This window comes from Cololabis saira, chromosome 10 (genome assembly GCF_033807715.1).
Source record: "Cololabis saira isolate AMF1-May2022 chromosome 10, fColSai1.1, whole genome shotgun sequence".
Taxonomy (NCBI): Eukaryota; Metazoa; Chordata; class Actinopteri; order Beloniformes; family Belonidae; genus Cololabis; species Cololabis saira.
This window is the reverse complement of record NC_084596.1, coordinates 3,536,012-3,552,715: the sequence shown is the minus strand read 5'-3', so window position 1 is coordinate 3,552,715 and position 16,704 is coordinate 3,536,012. Positions and strand designations below refer to the sequence as shown.

At 44.5% G+C, this 16,704-nt stretch overlaps 1 protein-coding gene across 1 annotated transcript in view; it reads right to left on the bottom strand.

Annotated features, from left to right (window-relative positions):
* LOC133451750 (VPS10 domain-containing receptor SorCS3-like) overlaps positions 1–16,704 on the bottom strand; it is a 252,459-nt gene that overhangs the window by 130,023 nt on the left and 105,732 nt on the right. Inside the window, exon 4 of the mRNA XM_061730891.1 lies at positions 8,510–8,668. Coding sequence (XP_061586875.1) covers positions 8,510–8,668 — 159 coding nt within the window. The remainder of the gene's footprint in view (positions 1–8,509; positions 8,669–16,704) is intronic.

Below are 16,704 nucleotides of genomic sequence, written 5' to 3'. Positions count from 1 at the left end.
CCTTGACCTTCATTGGCCTGAATTAGCCCCGCCCCTTCTTCTAATTGGTTGTCTCTTTTTTCTGCTATAACTTTTGAATGGTTTGACATAGGAAGTCGTTGGTGTTGTCATTTCTGATATGCTTATGGGGGGCGGTGGCCATGAGTGCGAGGGCCCGTTCATCGCTGCTTGCAGCTTTAATTACATTTATAATTGCTTCATTCATTTACCTCATTGTCTCTACAGTATAATCATTTTACTAACTTCAGAGGAAAATGTATTACTTATTTTTCACATTCCATTTTATTCATTTAGCGTCTATTATAACATAAGTTGTTTCCAGGAGGTTTCCAGAGACCAGGTGCCTCATTTAAAATGGACTGCGTAGAATTCATACTAAAAGTGCACGTACACCCAAAAGCCAAAAATGGCGGGCGCAAAAAAGAATCCGGATTTATAAAACCATGCAGGCAATGTTCGCTTTATAAATCACAGTCCAGCTGGAAGGCTGCGCAGGTGAATCCGTATATCCCGCCCTCTACACGCCCACTTTTTACCTTAAAAGCGTAATGGAAAGTAGTATTTGCATATGGATGAGCCTACTGAGCATGCGCAGCAGCTTCCTGCAGCCTGTTTGGCGTCAGAATGAATGAGACGCATGATGAGACGTGTCCAGCCACCGTGCCACTGAATTTCACTGAGATCTGAGATCGAAATGTTGTGGATGAGGTGGAGGACAGTAAAACGACATTATTTGGTGGTGAGTGCCACGGCGCAACAGGGGGGGCATGTCCCCCCGTCTTTTCAAACTAATGTTTTTGTCCCCCCCACTTTTTACAGTTAAAACTAACGGTAGGATCAGCCATTAATTGCAAATCATCAACATCTTTCACATTTAATAAAACCAATACATTTCCTCATTATTCTCTTACCAAGACTACTTCTTATTTAGTTGCAGTCTTGTTTTCATCATGAAAAAGGGTAATTAAAGTATATTCATCATCTTAGTTTTTCATTATAACACACATAACGCACAGGCAGCAGGGAATTAGTGCGTTAGGTAGCAGTGCTGCGTGTGAAAATGCGCTGATAGTGATCGGTGATCGATTTGCCTGGCATCGATTGATTTGGTTTCAGAACCGCGGTGGTGGACAGCTCCTCTAAAGAGCGATCTTAAGAGCGGTCCTAAGAGCGGTGTTAAGAACGGTGTTAAGAACGGTGGTAAGAAGTCATCTGGGAAACACCCGTATCTTAGGGAACCTTCTTAGTTGAAACCTTCTTTGGAGCCTTCTTAAATCCTTAAGAAGGGTCGGATCTGGGAAACCCGGCCAATATCACCATACACCATATCTACGATATTCAATATATTGTAAGAAATTTCATCAACGATATATCACGATATGTGACTGAAAAAGAAAAAAAATACCCATAAAAAGGAAAACATCTGTAGTTATGCATTTATTCAATGCCAAAACTTCATACAATGTACAAAGAAAGTGCATTTGTATCGAGCCTCACTGCTGCTAGGCTGTAAATGTAAACACATTAATAACATGTTTTATTTAAACCAGGACAGTCACTGCTTTGTTTTAATACTGAAAAGTCAGTAAGCAACTTAATTTTGCACAGTACCTCACTGTCTCCTAGTCTTGTAAATGTAAACTCTGAACAGCTGGACAAATTAAAGTGCATGAACAATAGTGCGGTGACAACCGCCTAAATCCATTATATGTTGTAATAAAATATCAATATTTGCAGTCAGTTTATTGATTATTTATTGCGACAGACAGCGCAACAATATATTGCAATATCGATTTTTTTCCCGACCACTACTCTGGACCCATGAGACCTGGAGATGTTTGAAACAGAACCATGTTTGGAGGAAACCAACACGGAGGTGGATGCATCAATAAAACCCGAATATTGGCAATAACCCGAATTTGCACGGCCATGTAAACACCAATAATCCCTTTGAATAACCAGAATTTGCTCATATTCTGTTTTTAAAACCTGAATATGAGCCCTGGGTTACTCCTTTTAAACCTGAATATTGGGTCATGTAAACAGCAAACAGAATATCCCCATCAAACGGAACATGAATTTGTTTTCTGCTCATGCTCTGTTCACAAGGAATCCTGGTCTTTTGAGTCCAGGAAGTTCTTATAAACACGGAGAAACCAAGACCAGGAGGAGACTAATCACTTCATAAATGGAATGAAGGATATGAACATTTCTGCATTTGTAGACGGTAGAAAGTACCGGGATAGAAGATTTACAAGAAAGTGAGAGAAAAGTTGCGCAAAGCAGCATTTGTTTTGAATTTGGATACAGGAAGAAGAAGCAGAAATGACGGGAATTGCATCATGACGTTCTCTGTCCGTCGCTGGTTTGATCCAGATATCCCAAATGATTAATTACCATGTAAACGGAATATTCTCAATGTTTCAGTAACCGGAATATTAGCAATAACCTGAATTTTGACTGAATGGAAACATAGTCATTGATGAAAATGAAATAATCAGGTTTTGGAAGGACCAGGTCCAAGTCCAGACCTGGACCTGGTTGAAGTGCCGGGGTGGGACCCTGAGAGAGCTGAGTGGTTGTTGTTGAGCTGAGAACAATAAAATAAAAGGATAAAGAGAGGGGTGTTAAGTTTTGAACATTTGCCGGAGCAGCTCTCCATGACGCTGGGGCTGACAGTCGTCCACGGAGAGATTAATGTCATCAGCGAAGTGATGGATGGGCCCACGTGCAGCAGTAATAACACCATAGATCATGACTAAATGATCATCCAGGGGCTGTCGTTTGCAGGTTAATTATAGACAAGAGAGGAAGAAAGAGAAGCATGGGCCGGGTTTGTAAAAAAGTACAGATTCAGAGCAAAACACAAAAGAGTGAAAGCAAACAAAGAGGCGCTAGCTGTCAGACCGACGTCTCAACTCTGTCAGACGGACGTCTCAACTCTGTGGGAGGTTTGTCTAGCGTCGCCACCCGGCCCGTAAAATACGGAATTGTCCTTTATTTGAGAGAAAAATGTTGCAACGCGTATTGAACTAATACGGGACGCGATTTGTCCCGTATTTTCATTAACGCCCCAAACACACGTCTGTCACACACACATCAACACTAAATTTATCAATAATGAACAAAATAAAACACAGCAAACATTAAAGTTATAGTATGCAATGTTTGAGAGCTAGCAAGATTCGAAAGTGGCACCTCCTCTAAGCCCCGCCCCCTCATCCCCCTCCCAGCTTTAATCCTGTAAAAACTCTAACCAATCCGTTTCATTCGGTCCGCATGAAACGGATTGGTCCAGGACCAGAGGCTTGGCAGGGGGGGAAAGAACCAATCAGATGCCTTCATGCCGCCCAGGTCAGGCTACGCCGTAGGGTACGCCGTAGCCTACTTATTCACGGTTTAAAAGCTGTGTTTTGTCATCCCGTCTGATTGCACGTGGCGTGGTGAGAGCGCCGCCATCTTTAAATACCACAGGGCGTCGCCATCTTTAAATACCACAGGGCGTCGCCATCTTTAAATACCACAGGGCGCTGCCATCTTTAAATACCACAGGGCGTTGCCATCTTTAAATACCACAGGGCGCCGCCATCTTTAAATACCACAGGGCGTCGCCATCTTTAAATACCACAGGGCGTCGCCATCTTTAAATACCACAGGGCGTCACCATCTTTAAATACCACAGGGCGTCGCCATCTTTAAATACCACAGGGCGTCACCATCTTTAAATACCACAGGGCGCCGCCATCTTTAAATACCACAGGGCGTCACCATCTTTAAATACCACAGGGCGTCGCCATCTTTAAATACCACAGGGCGTCACCATCTTTAAATACCACAGGGCGTCGCCATCTTTAAATACCACAGGGCGTCGCCATCTTTAAATACCACAGCCATCTTTAAATACCACAGGGCGTCACCATCTTTAAATACCACAGGGCGTCGCCATCTTTAAATACCACAGGGCGCCGCCATCTTTAAATACCACAGGGCGCCGCCATCTTTAAATACCACAGCCATCTTTAAATACCACAGGGCGCCGCCATCTTTAAATACCACAGGGCGTCACCATCTTTAAATACCACAGCCATCTTTAAATACCACAGGGCGCCGCCATCTTTAAATACCACAGGACGTCGCCATCTTTAAATACCACAGGGCGCCGCCATCTTTAAATACCACAGGGCGCTGCCATCTTTAAATACCACAGGGCGCTGCCATCTTTAAATACCACAGGGCGTCACCATCTTTAAATACCACAGCCATCTTTAAATACCACAGGGCGCCGCCATCTTTAAATACCACAGGACGTCGCCATCTTCAAATACCACAGGGCGTCGCCATCTTTAAATACCACAGGGCGTCGCCATCTTTAAATACCACAGGGCGCCGACATCTTTAAATACCACAGGGCGTCACCATCTTTAAATACCACAGGGCGTCGCCATCTTTAAATACCACAGGGCGTCACCATCTTTAAATACCACAGGGCGTCGCCATCTTTAAATACCACAGGGCGTCACCATCTTTAAATACCACAGGGCGTCGCCATCTTTAAATACCACAGGGCGTCACCATCTTTAAATACCACAGGGCGTCACCATCTTTAAATACCACAGGGCGCCGCCATCTTTAAATACCACAGGGCGTCACCATCTTTAAATACCACAGGGCGTCACCATCTTTAAATACCACAGCCATCTTTAAATACCACAGGGCGCCGCCATCTTTAAATACCACAGGGCGTCGCCATCTTTAAATACCACAGGGCGTCACCATCTTTAAATACCACAGGGCGTCGCCATCTTTAAATACCACAGGGCGTCACCATCTTTAAATACCACAGGGCGCCGCCATCTTTAAATACCACAGGGCGTCACCATCTTTAAATACCACAGGGCGCCGCCATCTTTAAGTAATTTTGAATAATTCAATTTGATAAGTAATCTTCTTTATTAATTATTAATTATTGTTAAAGGATATTTATTTGATAACTGAACAGCACTACTTGTTGCACAACAAATGTAACCTGGATTTGTTTTCTTGTTTTTTTTCTTGTTTTTTATACATATTCGAAACTGTATTAAAAGCCTCAAAACTTGGATGAAACTTAACTTTCTGAACTTTAATGCAAAGAAGAGGGAGGTCATCTGGTGTGGTGAATAAATGTGGTCTTTGCTTCGGTTCTTGGCCCTTTGGCCTCGTGCAGTCGCCTAGTGTTCACGGATGTGGGTGTAATCTCTGACGGCTCTCTTAAAAACAAAACTCTCTTGTTTCTACATCTTTTTCTACATTGTTGCTCTGAGAAGCCTCATTTTCTCTGCACAGGACGTAGAAAAAGTAATTCATGCTTTTGTTACATCACGTCCTGGTTAATGGTAAGAGAAAGATTACTTCATTCTTTGTTAATATTTGTAAGAAATGTATCCGTATCAGGAACCCCGCAAGTCCTGTTAAAATAAATGATGTTGAAAATCATCACCTGCAGCTCAAGACGTGCTCTCAGGGGGAACTTTCACTGCCAAGAATAAAAACAAACTCTGGTAAAAGAAGTTACGTCTGTAACTTATATATGTAATTTATATATATATATATATATATATATATATATATATATAACTTCCGATAGACGTGACTTCTGATAGACGTAACTTCTTATAGACGTAACTTCCGTTAGACGTAACTTCCGGTAGACGCAACTTTTGATAGACGTAACTTCCGGTAGACGTAACTTCCGGTAGTCGTAACTTACGGTAGACGCAACTTTTGATAGATGTAACTTCTGGTAGACGTAACTTCCGGTAGACGTAACTTCCGGTAGACGCAACTTTTGATAGACGTAACTTCCGGTAGTCGTAACTTCCGGTAGACATAACTTCTGGTAGACGTAACTTCCGGTAGACGTAACTTCCGATAGACGTAACTTCCGGTAGACGTAACTTCCGGTAGACGTAACTTCCGGTAGTCGTAATTTCCGGTAGACGTAACTTCCGGTAGTCGTAACTTCCGATAGACGTAACTTCCGGTAGTTGTAACTTCCGATAGACGTAACTTCCGGTAGACGTAACTTCTGGTAGACGTAACTTCTTATAGACGTAACTTCTGGTAGACATAACTTCCAGTAGACGTTACTTCCGGTAGTCGTAATTTCCGGTAGTCGTAACTTCCGGTAGACGTAACTTCCAGTAGACGTAACTTCCAGTAGACGTAACTTCCGGTAGTCGTAACTTCCGGTAGACGTAACTTTTGATAGACGTAACTTCGTAGATGTAACTTCCGGTAGACGTAACTTCGTAGACGTAACTTTTGATAGACGTAACTTCGTAGACGTAACTTCCGGTAGACGTAACTTCGTAGACGTAACTTCCGGTAGACGTAACTTCGTAGACGTAACTTTTGATAGACGTAACTTCGTAGACGTAACTTCCGGTAGTCGTAACTTCGTAGACGTAACTTCTGGTAGACGTAACTTCGTAGACGTAACTTCGTAGACGTAACTTCCGGTAGTCGTAACTTCGTAGACGTAACTTCTGGTAGACGTAACTTCGTAGACGTAACTTCGTAGACGTAACTTCGTAGACGTAACTTCCGGTAGTCGTAACTTCGTAGACGTAACTTCCGGTAGACGTAACTTCGTAGACGTAACTTCTGGTAGATGTAACTTCCAGTAGAAGTAACTTCCGGTATTAGTAACTTCCCAATTAAAAAACATCACGTAACCCGTGGCCAGTGGAGCAATCGATCAAAGAGAAGCTTGTCCACTGTAGATGACGAAGACGAGGGTTTATCCCGAGTCGTGGAGCGCGATTTAAAAATGGGTCAAACTGGAGCTCAAATTAAAATAAATCAAAGTTAACACGATGTTGGTGTTTACAGAACAAGCTCCGGGGCCATCTGGTCTTCCTATGGCTTTTATTTTGTAATATTAAAAGATTCACTCTGGGCCGAGCGCTCTGTTTCACAGGCAGCTGCAGCGACTGCCAGGATCTGTTTATGTGGTGATTACGCAGTGATTACAGAGAACTCCACGGCCGGCTCGGCCCCGGGGCCGTCCCTGGGGGCCCGGGGGGGCCGTCCCCGGGGGGGGTTGATATCTCATGATTAAAGATTGAAAGCAGGGCCGTCATGTTTCTGTGTACGTGAGGGGACGTGTGATGATGTAAACGTGGCCAAAGAACAGCTCATAGTAACAGTAGTACTAGTACTCTACTGCCCTTACTTTTTAACAACTTGTGCTTTTTATTATTTTACCTCTTTTCTTATCATTTTATTTCATTAGGGCCCGAGCAATTACAGTGTGAAGGCCCTAATGTATCTGTAGAAATTTTTCTCGTTTTTCTTCCGATGAAATTAGGCCCTTTTTTCCCCCTAAACGTGCCCCAAAAGTCACCAAATTTTGCACCAAGCCAGGCCTGGTGATAAATGTGATATTTAATGGTTTGCATTAATGGGCGTGGCCTAACGGCTCAACAGCGCCCCCTAGAAAACTTTGTTCCTCAAGCCCCACAATACGGTTTGACATACATGCACGAAAATCGGTACACACCTGTATCATGTCACAACTTAAAGAAAAGTCTCTTGGCGCCATGGCCGAAACCCAACAGGAAGTTGGCCATTTTGAACATTTTGAATTAATCTTGTAATTTTGGCACAATTTATGCCATTTCTTCAGCAGTTAATTCAGCCCGACCCGTAACGTGCACCCAGGTGTGTTATACATAGAAATGTGCGTCTCCATCCTGCCACAACGTGCATTACTTTTCTCAGTCAAAAGCGTTACCGTGGCGACGCTAGACGCCAAAAAGCGCGCCCACCCTTCATCTGATTGGTCCATATTTGATAGTTTCTATTTTCTGCCATAACTTTTGAATGGTGTGACATACAGACTCATGGGTGGTGTCATCGGATTTAGTTTTGAGTCCTTGACTTTTATTGGTGCTAAATCGCACGCGGGAGGGCCCGTTCCGTTGTTGATACACTGATAAACTCTGCATGTTGAGCCGCATTTTGTAATAAACTGCTGCAAACACACATACATGTGTGTTTGCGACACAGACATATACACACACATAGCCGCAAAGACATACACGCACGCACACACACGCACACACACGCACACACACATAGACATATACATCGGCCCGTCCACCTGCATGCTGCTCTGTAGTTTTTGGGGTTGGTTGGTTAGTAGCGGTAGCTTAGCTCAGATTTCGGGACCTGGGACGTTACTGCTCGTGTTTCTGTCTCTTTCGTGTCTGTTCTGTTTTTTCAGATTTCCAGTGCTCGACGTGCGCCTCCATTTGTTTTCTCGCGTCCTGGATTAGCACATATATATATGCCTTAGGTTCTTACCAGCATGGTATTAACCATTAATATGTGCAGACAAGGTAAAAAAAACTACCGGTAGAGATGGAGGCGGAGCTCAACTTCTAACCCTAACCCTAAAACAAACAAACAAACAAACAAACAAACAAACAAACAAACAAACAAACAAACAAACAAAGGTTCCGACCTTCTGGTCGTGGCTGTAGGCCAGAGCCCAGTCCTCCTCCGTCGGGTGGAACAGCAGACTCTGGACGTAGAAGGACAGACGGTATTTCTGGTAACTCGCTCCTTCGTCCGCGCTGATCAGGACGCTGCTCTCGAACTCCGGGTCCGTCAACACCATGATCTGAGAGGAGGGAGGTGAAGACCACAGGGGGGACAGGGAGGACAGGGACGAGGATGATTCGAAGGATGAGGAGATGAGGACAAGGACGAGGAGAAGGATGATGAGAGGGACAAGGAGATGAGGAAATGGCGACAGGGACGAGGAGACAAGGAGACAAGGAGATGAGGAGAAGGATGAGGACAGGGATGAGGAGATGAGGACAGGGATGAGGAGATGAGGAGATGAGGACAGGGACACGGAGATGAGGAGGGGGATGAGTTCAGGGATAAGTAGGAATGTAAACAGGGACGAGGAGAAAGAAGAGACGTGTTAATCACAGCAGCATCAGAGTAGACGTGTTGATCTGCCAGAGACGCTAAAGGTGAAGACGCTTCACTTTCATCGTCCACAACGCGACGCAGCTCAGAAACTCCTTAAATCACAGCAGTTCAGGTCGGGCTGCACAGACGACGTACACCAATCTGCATTTCTGTTATTGTCTCTATCAGCGTCGTTCCTCCGCCGTTTCCTCCTCCAACACAACTCCAATTCCAGATTTAAGAGCTGCACAGTGGACGCAGCCGTAATTTCACGCTTGGGCTGGTTCTGCCAGAGCTGTCACAGTTATTACAGGACTCCACGAGAGCAGCAATCCCGCCAAGCGTAGATCTCACGGCTAATGACATTTAGAGTCTTTGTGGGAGCACATAAAGGGCTCTCAGGAATTTCAATGTGAAGAAAGGAAATATGTTTAAAGTAGGTCTAATTTACTTTTAGGAGAAGGTACTCCGGAGACTTTTACTGTCTGTCGTAAATCCCCCGTCACACTGTTTCACAGGCTTTACAACGGATTATTATTAGGGCCCGAGCACCTTCAGTGCGAAGGCCCTATTGTATCTGTAGGAATTCTTCGCGTTATTATTATTAGGGCCCGAGCACTTGCAGTGCGAAGGCCCTATTGTATTTGCAGGAATTTTTATTATTAGGGCCCGAGCACTTGCAGTGCGAAGGCCCTATTGTAATTGCAGGAATTATTCTTCTTCTTCTTCTTATTGTTCTGACAAAAGGAAGGTCTTTTTGCCCCCCTAAAAGTGCCCAAAAAGTCACCAAATTTTGCATGCAAGCCAGGTCTGGCGAAAAATTTGATATTTAATGGTTTGCATTAATGGGTGTGGCAAAATGGCTCAACAGCGCCCCCTTGAAAACTTTGTGCCTCAAGCCCCACAATGCGGTTTGTCGTACATGCACGAAAATCGGTACACACCTGTATCATGGCACAACTTAAAGAAAAGTGTCTGGGCGTCATGTCGAGAAACCGAACAGGAAGTCGGCCATTTTGAATTAATCGCGTCATTTTGGCGAAATTGATGCCTTCCTTCGGCAGTTAATACGGCCCGAACCGTAACGTGCACCCAGGTGTGTTATACATCAAAATGTGCGTCTCCATCCTGCGACTACGCGCATTACTTTTCTCTTTCAAAAGCGTTACCGTAGCGACGCTAGACGCCAAAAAGTGCGCCCACCCTTCATCTGATCGGTTCAGACAGAAAAAACTTTGTGCCTCAAGCCCCACAATACGGTTTGACGTACATGAACGAAAATCGGTACACAACTGTATCATGTTGCAACTTAAAGAAAAGTCTCTTGGCACCATGGCCGAAACCGAACAGGAAGTCGGCCATTTTGAACATTCTGAATTAATCGCGTAATTTTGGAGCAATATATGCCATTCCTTCGAGAATTAATACGGCCCGAACCGTATCGTGAACCCAGATGTGTTATACATCAAAATGTGCGTCTCCATCCTGCGACTACGCGCATTACTTTTCTCTTTCAAAAGTGTTACCGTGGCAACGCTAGACGCCAAAAGGCGCGGCCCCCCTTCATCTGATTGGTCCATATTTGATAGTTCCCCAAAAGTCACCAAATTTTGCATGCAAGCCAGGCCTGGTGATAAATTTGATATTTCATGGTTTGTATTAATGGGCGTGGCAAAATGGCTCAACAGCGCCCCCCGTAAAACTTTGTGCCTCAAGCCCCACAATGCGGTTTGACGTACATGCACGAAAATCGGTACACACCTGTATCATGTCACAACTTAAAGAAAAGTCTCTTGGCGCCATGGCCGAAGCCGAACAGGAAGTCGGCCATTTTGAATTAATTGTGTAATTTTGGCGCAATTTATGCCATTCCTTCGGCAATTAATACGGCCGAACCGTAACGTGAACCCAGATGTGTTATACATCAAAATGTGCGTCTCCATCCTGCGACTATGCGCATTACTTTTCTCTTTCAAAAGTGTTACCGTGGCGACGCGAGACGCCAAAAGGCGCGCCCCCCTTCATCTGATTGGTCCATATTTGATAGTTCCCCAAAAGTCACCAAATTTTGCATGCAAGCCAGGCCTGGCGATAAATTTGATATTTCATGGTTTGCATTAATGGGCGTGGCCTAACGACTCAACAGCGCCCCCTAGAATACTTTTATCTGCCATAACTTTTGAAAGGTTTGACATAGAGAGTCGTGGGTGGCGTCATGGGACTCGGTATTGAGTCCTTGACCATAATTGGTGAAAATTAGCCCTGCCCCTTCTTCTGATTGGTTGTCCCTATTTCCTGCTATAACTTTTGAATGTTTTGACATAAAGAGTCGTGGGTGGTGTCATGGGACTCTGTAATGAGTCCTTAGGCTTCGTTGGCCTTAATTAGCCCCGCCCCTTCTTCTGATTGGTTGTCCCGATTTTCTGCTATAACTTTTGAATGGTTTGACATAGGAAGTCGTGGGTGGTGTCATTTCTGATATGCTTATGGGGGGCGGTGGCTGTGAGTGCGAGGGCCCGTTCATCGCTGCTTGCAGCTTTAATTATTATTATTATTATTATTATTTTTCTTCTGACAAAGTGATGGCCTTTTTGCCCCCCTTAACATGCCCCAAAAGTCACCAAATTTTGCACCTAAGTCAGGCCTGGCGAAAAATTTGATATTTAATGGTTTGCATTAATGGGCGTGGTAAAATGGCTCAACAGCGCCCCCTTGAAAACTTTGTGCCTCAAGCCCCACGATACGGTTTGACGTACATGCACGAAAATCGGTACACACCTGTATCATGGGGCAACTTAAAGAAAAGTCTCTTGGCGTCATGCCCGAAACCGAACAGGATGTCGGCCATTTTGAATTAGTCGTGTCATTTTGGCGAAATTTATGCCATTCCTTCGAAAGTTAATTCAGCCCGAACCGTAACGTGCCCCCAAGTGTGTTATACATCAAAATGTGCGTCTCCATCCTGCAACAACACGCATTACTTTTCTCTTTCAAAAGCGTTACCGTGGCGACACTAGACGCCAAAAAGCGAGAAAAGTCTCTTGGCGTCACCCTTCATCTGATTGGTTCGACAGAAAAAACTTTGTGCCTCAAGCCCCATAATACGGTTTGACGTACATGAACGAAAATCGGTACACACCTGTATCATGTCGCAACTAAAAGAAAAGTCTCTTGGCGCCATGGCCGAAACCGAACAGGAAGTCGGCCATTTTGAACATTCTGAATTAATTGCGTAATTTTGGAGCAATATATGCCATTCCTTCGAGAGTTAATTCAGCCCGAACCGTATCGTGAACCCAGATGTGTTATACATCAAAATGTGCGTCTCCATCCTGCGACTACACGCATTACTTTTCTCTTTCAAAAGTGTTACCGTGGCGACGCTAGACGCCAACAAGCGCACCCCCCCTTCATCTGATTGGTCCATATTTGATAGTTCCCCAAAAGGCACCAAATTTTGCACCTAAGACAGGCCTGGCGAAAAATTTTATATTTAATGGTTTGCATTAATGGGCGTGGCAAAATGGCTCAACAGCGCCCCCTTGAAAACTTTGTGCCTCAAGCCCGACAATACGGTTAGACGTACATGAACGAAAATCGTTACACACCTGTATCATGGCGCAACTTAAACAAAAGTCTCTTGGGGTCATGCCCGAAACCGAACATGATGTCGGCCATTTTGAATTAATCGTGTCATTTTGGCGAAATTTATGCCATTCCTTCGGCAGTTAATTCAGCCCGAACCGTAACGTGTCCCCAAGTGTGTTATACATCAAAATGTGCGTCTACATCCTGCGACTACACGCATTACTTTTCTCTTTCAAAAGTGTTACCGTGGCGACGCTAGACGCCAACAAGTGCACCCCCTCTTCATCTGATTGGTCCATATTTGATAGTTCTCCAAAAGTCACCAAATTTTGCATGCAAGCCAGACTTGGCGATAAATTTGATATTTCATGGTTTGCATTAATGGGCGTGGCCTAACGGCTCAACAGCGCCCCCTACAATAATTTTCTCTGCCATAACTTGTAAATGGTTTGACATTGGAAGTTGTTGGTGGTGTCATGGGACTCCGTAATGAGTCCTTAAGCTTCGTTGGCCTTAATTAGCCCCGCCCCTTTTTCTGATTGGTTGTCCCGATTTTCTGCTATAACTTTGGAATGGTTTGACATAGAGAGTCGTGGGTAGTGTCATCAGATTCTGTATGGAGTCCTTGACCTTCATTGGCCTGAATTAGCCCCGCCCCTTCTTCTGATTGGTTGTCCCTTTTTTCTGCTATAAAATTTTAATTGTTTGACATAGGAAGTCGTGGGTGGTGTCATGGGACTCTGTAATGAGTCCTTAAGCTTCGTTGGCCTTAATTAGCCCCGCGCCTTCTTCTGATTGGTTGTCCCGATTTTCTGCTGTAACTTTGGAATGGTTTGACATAGAGAGTAGTGGGTGGTGTCATCAGACTCGGTTTTGAGTCCTTGACCATAATTAGTGAAAATTAGCCCCGCCCCTTCTTCTGATTGGTTGTCCCTATTTTCTGCCATAACTTTTGAATGGTTTGACATAGGAAGTCGTGGGTGGTGTAATTTCTGATATGCTTATGGGGGACGGTGGCCGTGAGTGCGAGGGCCCGTTCATCGCTGCTTGCAGCTTTAATTATTATTATTATTATTTTTCTGACGAAAGGAGGGCCTTTTTGCCCCCCTAAACGTGCCCAAAAAGTCACCAAATTTTGCACGCAAACCAGGCCTGGCGAAAAATTTGATATTTTATGGTTTGCATTAATGGGCGTGGCAAAATGGCTCAACAGCGCCCCCCGGAAAACTTTGTGCCTCAAGCCCCACGATACGGTTTGACCTACATGCACGAAAATCAGTACACACCTGTATCATTGCACAACTTAAAGAAAAGTCTCTTGGAGTCATGCCCGAAACCGAACAGGATGTCGGCCATTTTGAATTAATCGTGTCATTTTGGCGAAATTTATGCCATTCCTTCGGCAGTTAATACGGCCCGAACCGTAACGAGCCCCCATGTGTGTTATACATCAAAATGTGCGTCTCCATCCTCCGACACCACGCATTACTTTTCTCTCTCAAAAGCGTTACCGTGGCGACGCTAGACGCCAAAAAGCGCGCCCACCCATCATCTGATTGGTTCAGACAGAAAAAACTTTGCGCCTCAAGCCCCAGAATACGGTTTGACGTACATGAACGAAAATCGGTACACATCTTTATCATGTCGTTACTTAAAGAAAAGTCTCTTGGCGCCATGGCCTAAACCGAACAGGAAGTCGGCCATTTTGAACATTCTTAATTAATCACGTAATTTTGGAGCAATATATGCCATTCCTTCGAGAATTAATACGGCCCGAACCGTATCGTGAACCCAGATGTGTTATACATCAAAATGTACGTCTCCATCCTGCGACTATGCGCATTACTTTTCTCTTTCAAAAGTGTTACCGTGGCGACGCTAGACGCCAAAAAGCGCGCCCCCCCTTCATCTGATTGGTCCATATTTGATAGTTTCCCAAAAGTCACCAAATTTTGCATGCAAGCCAGACTTGGCGATAAATTTGATATTTCATGGTTTGCATTAATGGGCGTGGCAAAATGGCTCAACAGCGCCCCCCGGAAAACTTTGTGCCTCAAGCCCCACAATATGGTTTGACGTACATGCACGAAAATCGCTACACACCTGTATCATGGCACAACTTAAAGAAAAGTATCTTGGAGCCATGGCCGAAACCGAACAGGATGTCGGCCATTTTGAATAAATTGTGTCATTTTGGCGAAATTTATGCCATTCCTTCGGCAGTTAATTCAGCCCGAACCGTAATGTGCACCCAGGTGTGTTATACATCAAAATGTGCGTCTCCGTCCTGTGACAACACGCATTACTTTTCTCTTTCAAATGTGTTACCGTGGCGAAGCTAGACGCCAAAAGGCGGGCCCCCCCTTCATCTGATTGGTCCATATTTGATAGTTCTCCAAAAGTCACCAAATTTTGCATGCAAGCCAGGCTTGGCGATAAATTTGATATTTCATGGTTTGCATTAATGGGCGTCAACAGCGCCCCCTAGAATACTTTTATCTGCCATAACTTTTGAATGGTTTGACATAGGAAGTTGTGGGTGGTGTCATGGGACTCTGTAATGAGTCCTTAAGCTTCGTTGGCCTTAATTAGCCCCGCCCCCTCTTCTGATTGGTTGTCCCGATTTTCTGCTATAACATTGGAATGGTTTGACATAGAGAGTCCTGGGTGGTGTCATCAGATTCTGTATGGAGTCCTTGACCTTCATTGGCCAGAATTAGCCCCGCCTCTTCTTCTGATTGGTTGTCCCTTTTTTCTGCTATGACTTTTTAATGGTTTGACATAGGAAGTCGTGGGTGGTGTCATGGGACTCTGTCATGAGTTCTTAAGCTTCGTTGGCCTTAATTAGCCCCGCCCCTTCTTCTGATTGGTTGTCCCGATTTTCTGCTATAACTTTGGAATGGTTTGACATAGAGAGTCGTGGGTGGTGTCATCAGATTCTGTATGGAGTCCTTGACCTTCATTGACCTGAATTAGCCCCGCCCCTTCTTCTGATTGGTTGTCCCTTTTTTCTGCTATAACTTTTGAATGTTTTGACATAGGAAGTCGTGGGTGGTGTCTTTTCTGATATGCTTATGGGGGGCGGTGGCCGTGAGTGCGAGGGCCCGTTCATCGCTGCTTGCAGCTTTAATTATCATTATTATTATTATTATTATTATTATTATTATTATTATTATTAGGGCCCGAGCACTTGCAGTGCGAAGGCCCTATTGTATTTGCAGGAATTTTTATTATTAGGGCCCGAGCACTTGCAGTGCGAAGGCCCTATTGTATTTGCAGGAATTTTTATTATTATTATTATTATTTTTTTTTTTCTTCTGACAAAGTGATGGCCTTTTTGCCCCCCTTAACATGCCCAAAAAGTCACCAAATTTTGCACCCAAGTCAGGCCTGGCGAAAAATTTGATATTTAATGGTTTGCATTAATGGGCGTGGTAAAATGGCTCAACAGCGCCCCCTTGAAAACTTTGTGCCTCAAGCCCCACGATACGGTTTGACGTACATGCACGAAAATCGGTACACACCTGTATCATGGGACAACTTAAAGAAAAGTCTCTTGGCGTCATGCCCGAAACCGAACAGGAAGTCGGCCATTTTGAATTAATCGTGTCACTTTGGCGCAATTTATGCCATTCCTTCGGCAGTTAATTCAGCCCGAACCGTATCGTGCACCCAGGTGTGTTATACATCAAAATGTGCGTCTCCATCCTGCGACTACACGCATTACTTTTCTCTTTCAAAAGTGTTACCGTGGCGACGCTAGACGCCAACAAGCGCACCCCCCCTTCATCTGATTGGTCCATATTTGATAGTTCCCCAAAAGGCACCAAATTTGGCATGCAAGCCAGGCCTGGCGATAAATTGGATATTTCATGGTTTGCATTAATGGGCGTGGCAAAATGGCTCAACAGCGCCCCCCAGAAAACTTTGTGCCTCAAGCCCCACAATACGGTTTGACGTACATGCACGAAAATCGCTACACACCTGTATCATGGCACAACTTAAAGAAAAGTCTCTTGGAGCCATGGCCGAAACCGAACAGGATGTCGGCCATTTTGAATAAATTGTGTCATTTTGGCGAAATTTATGCCATTCCTTCGGCAGTTAATTCAGCTCGAACCGTAATGTGCACCCAGGTGTGTTATACAT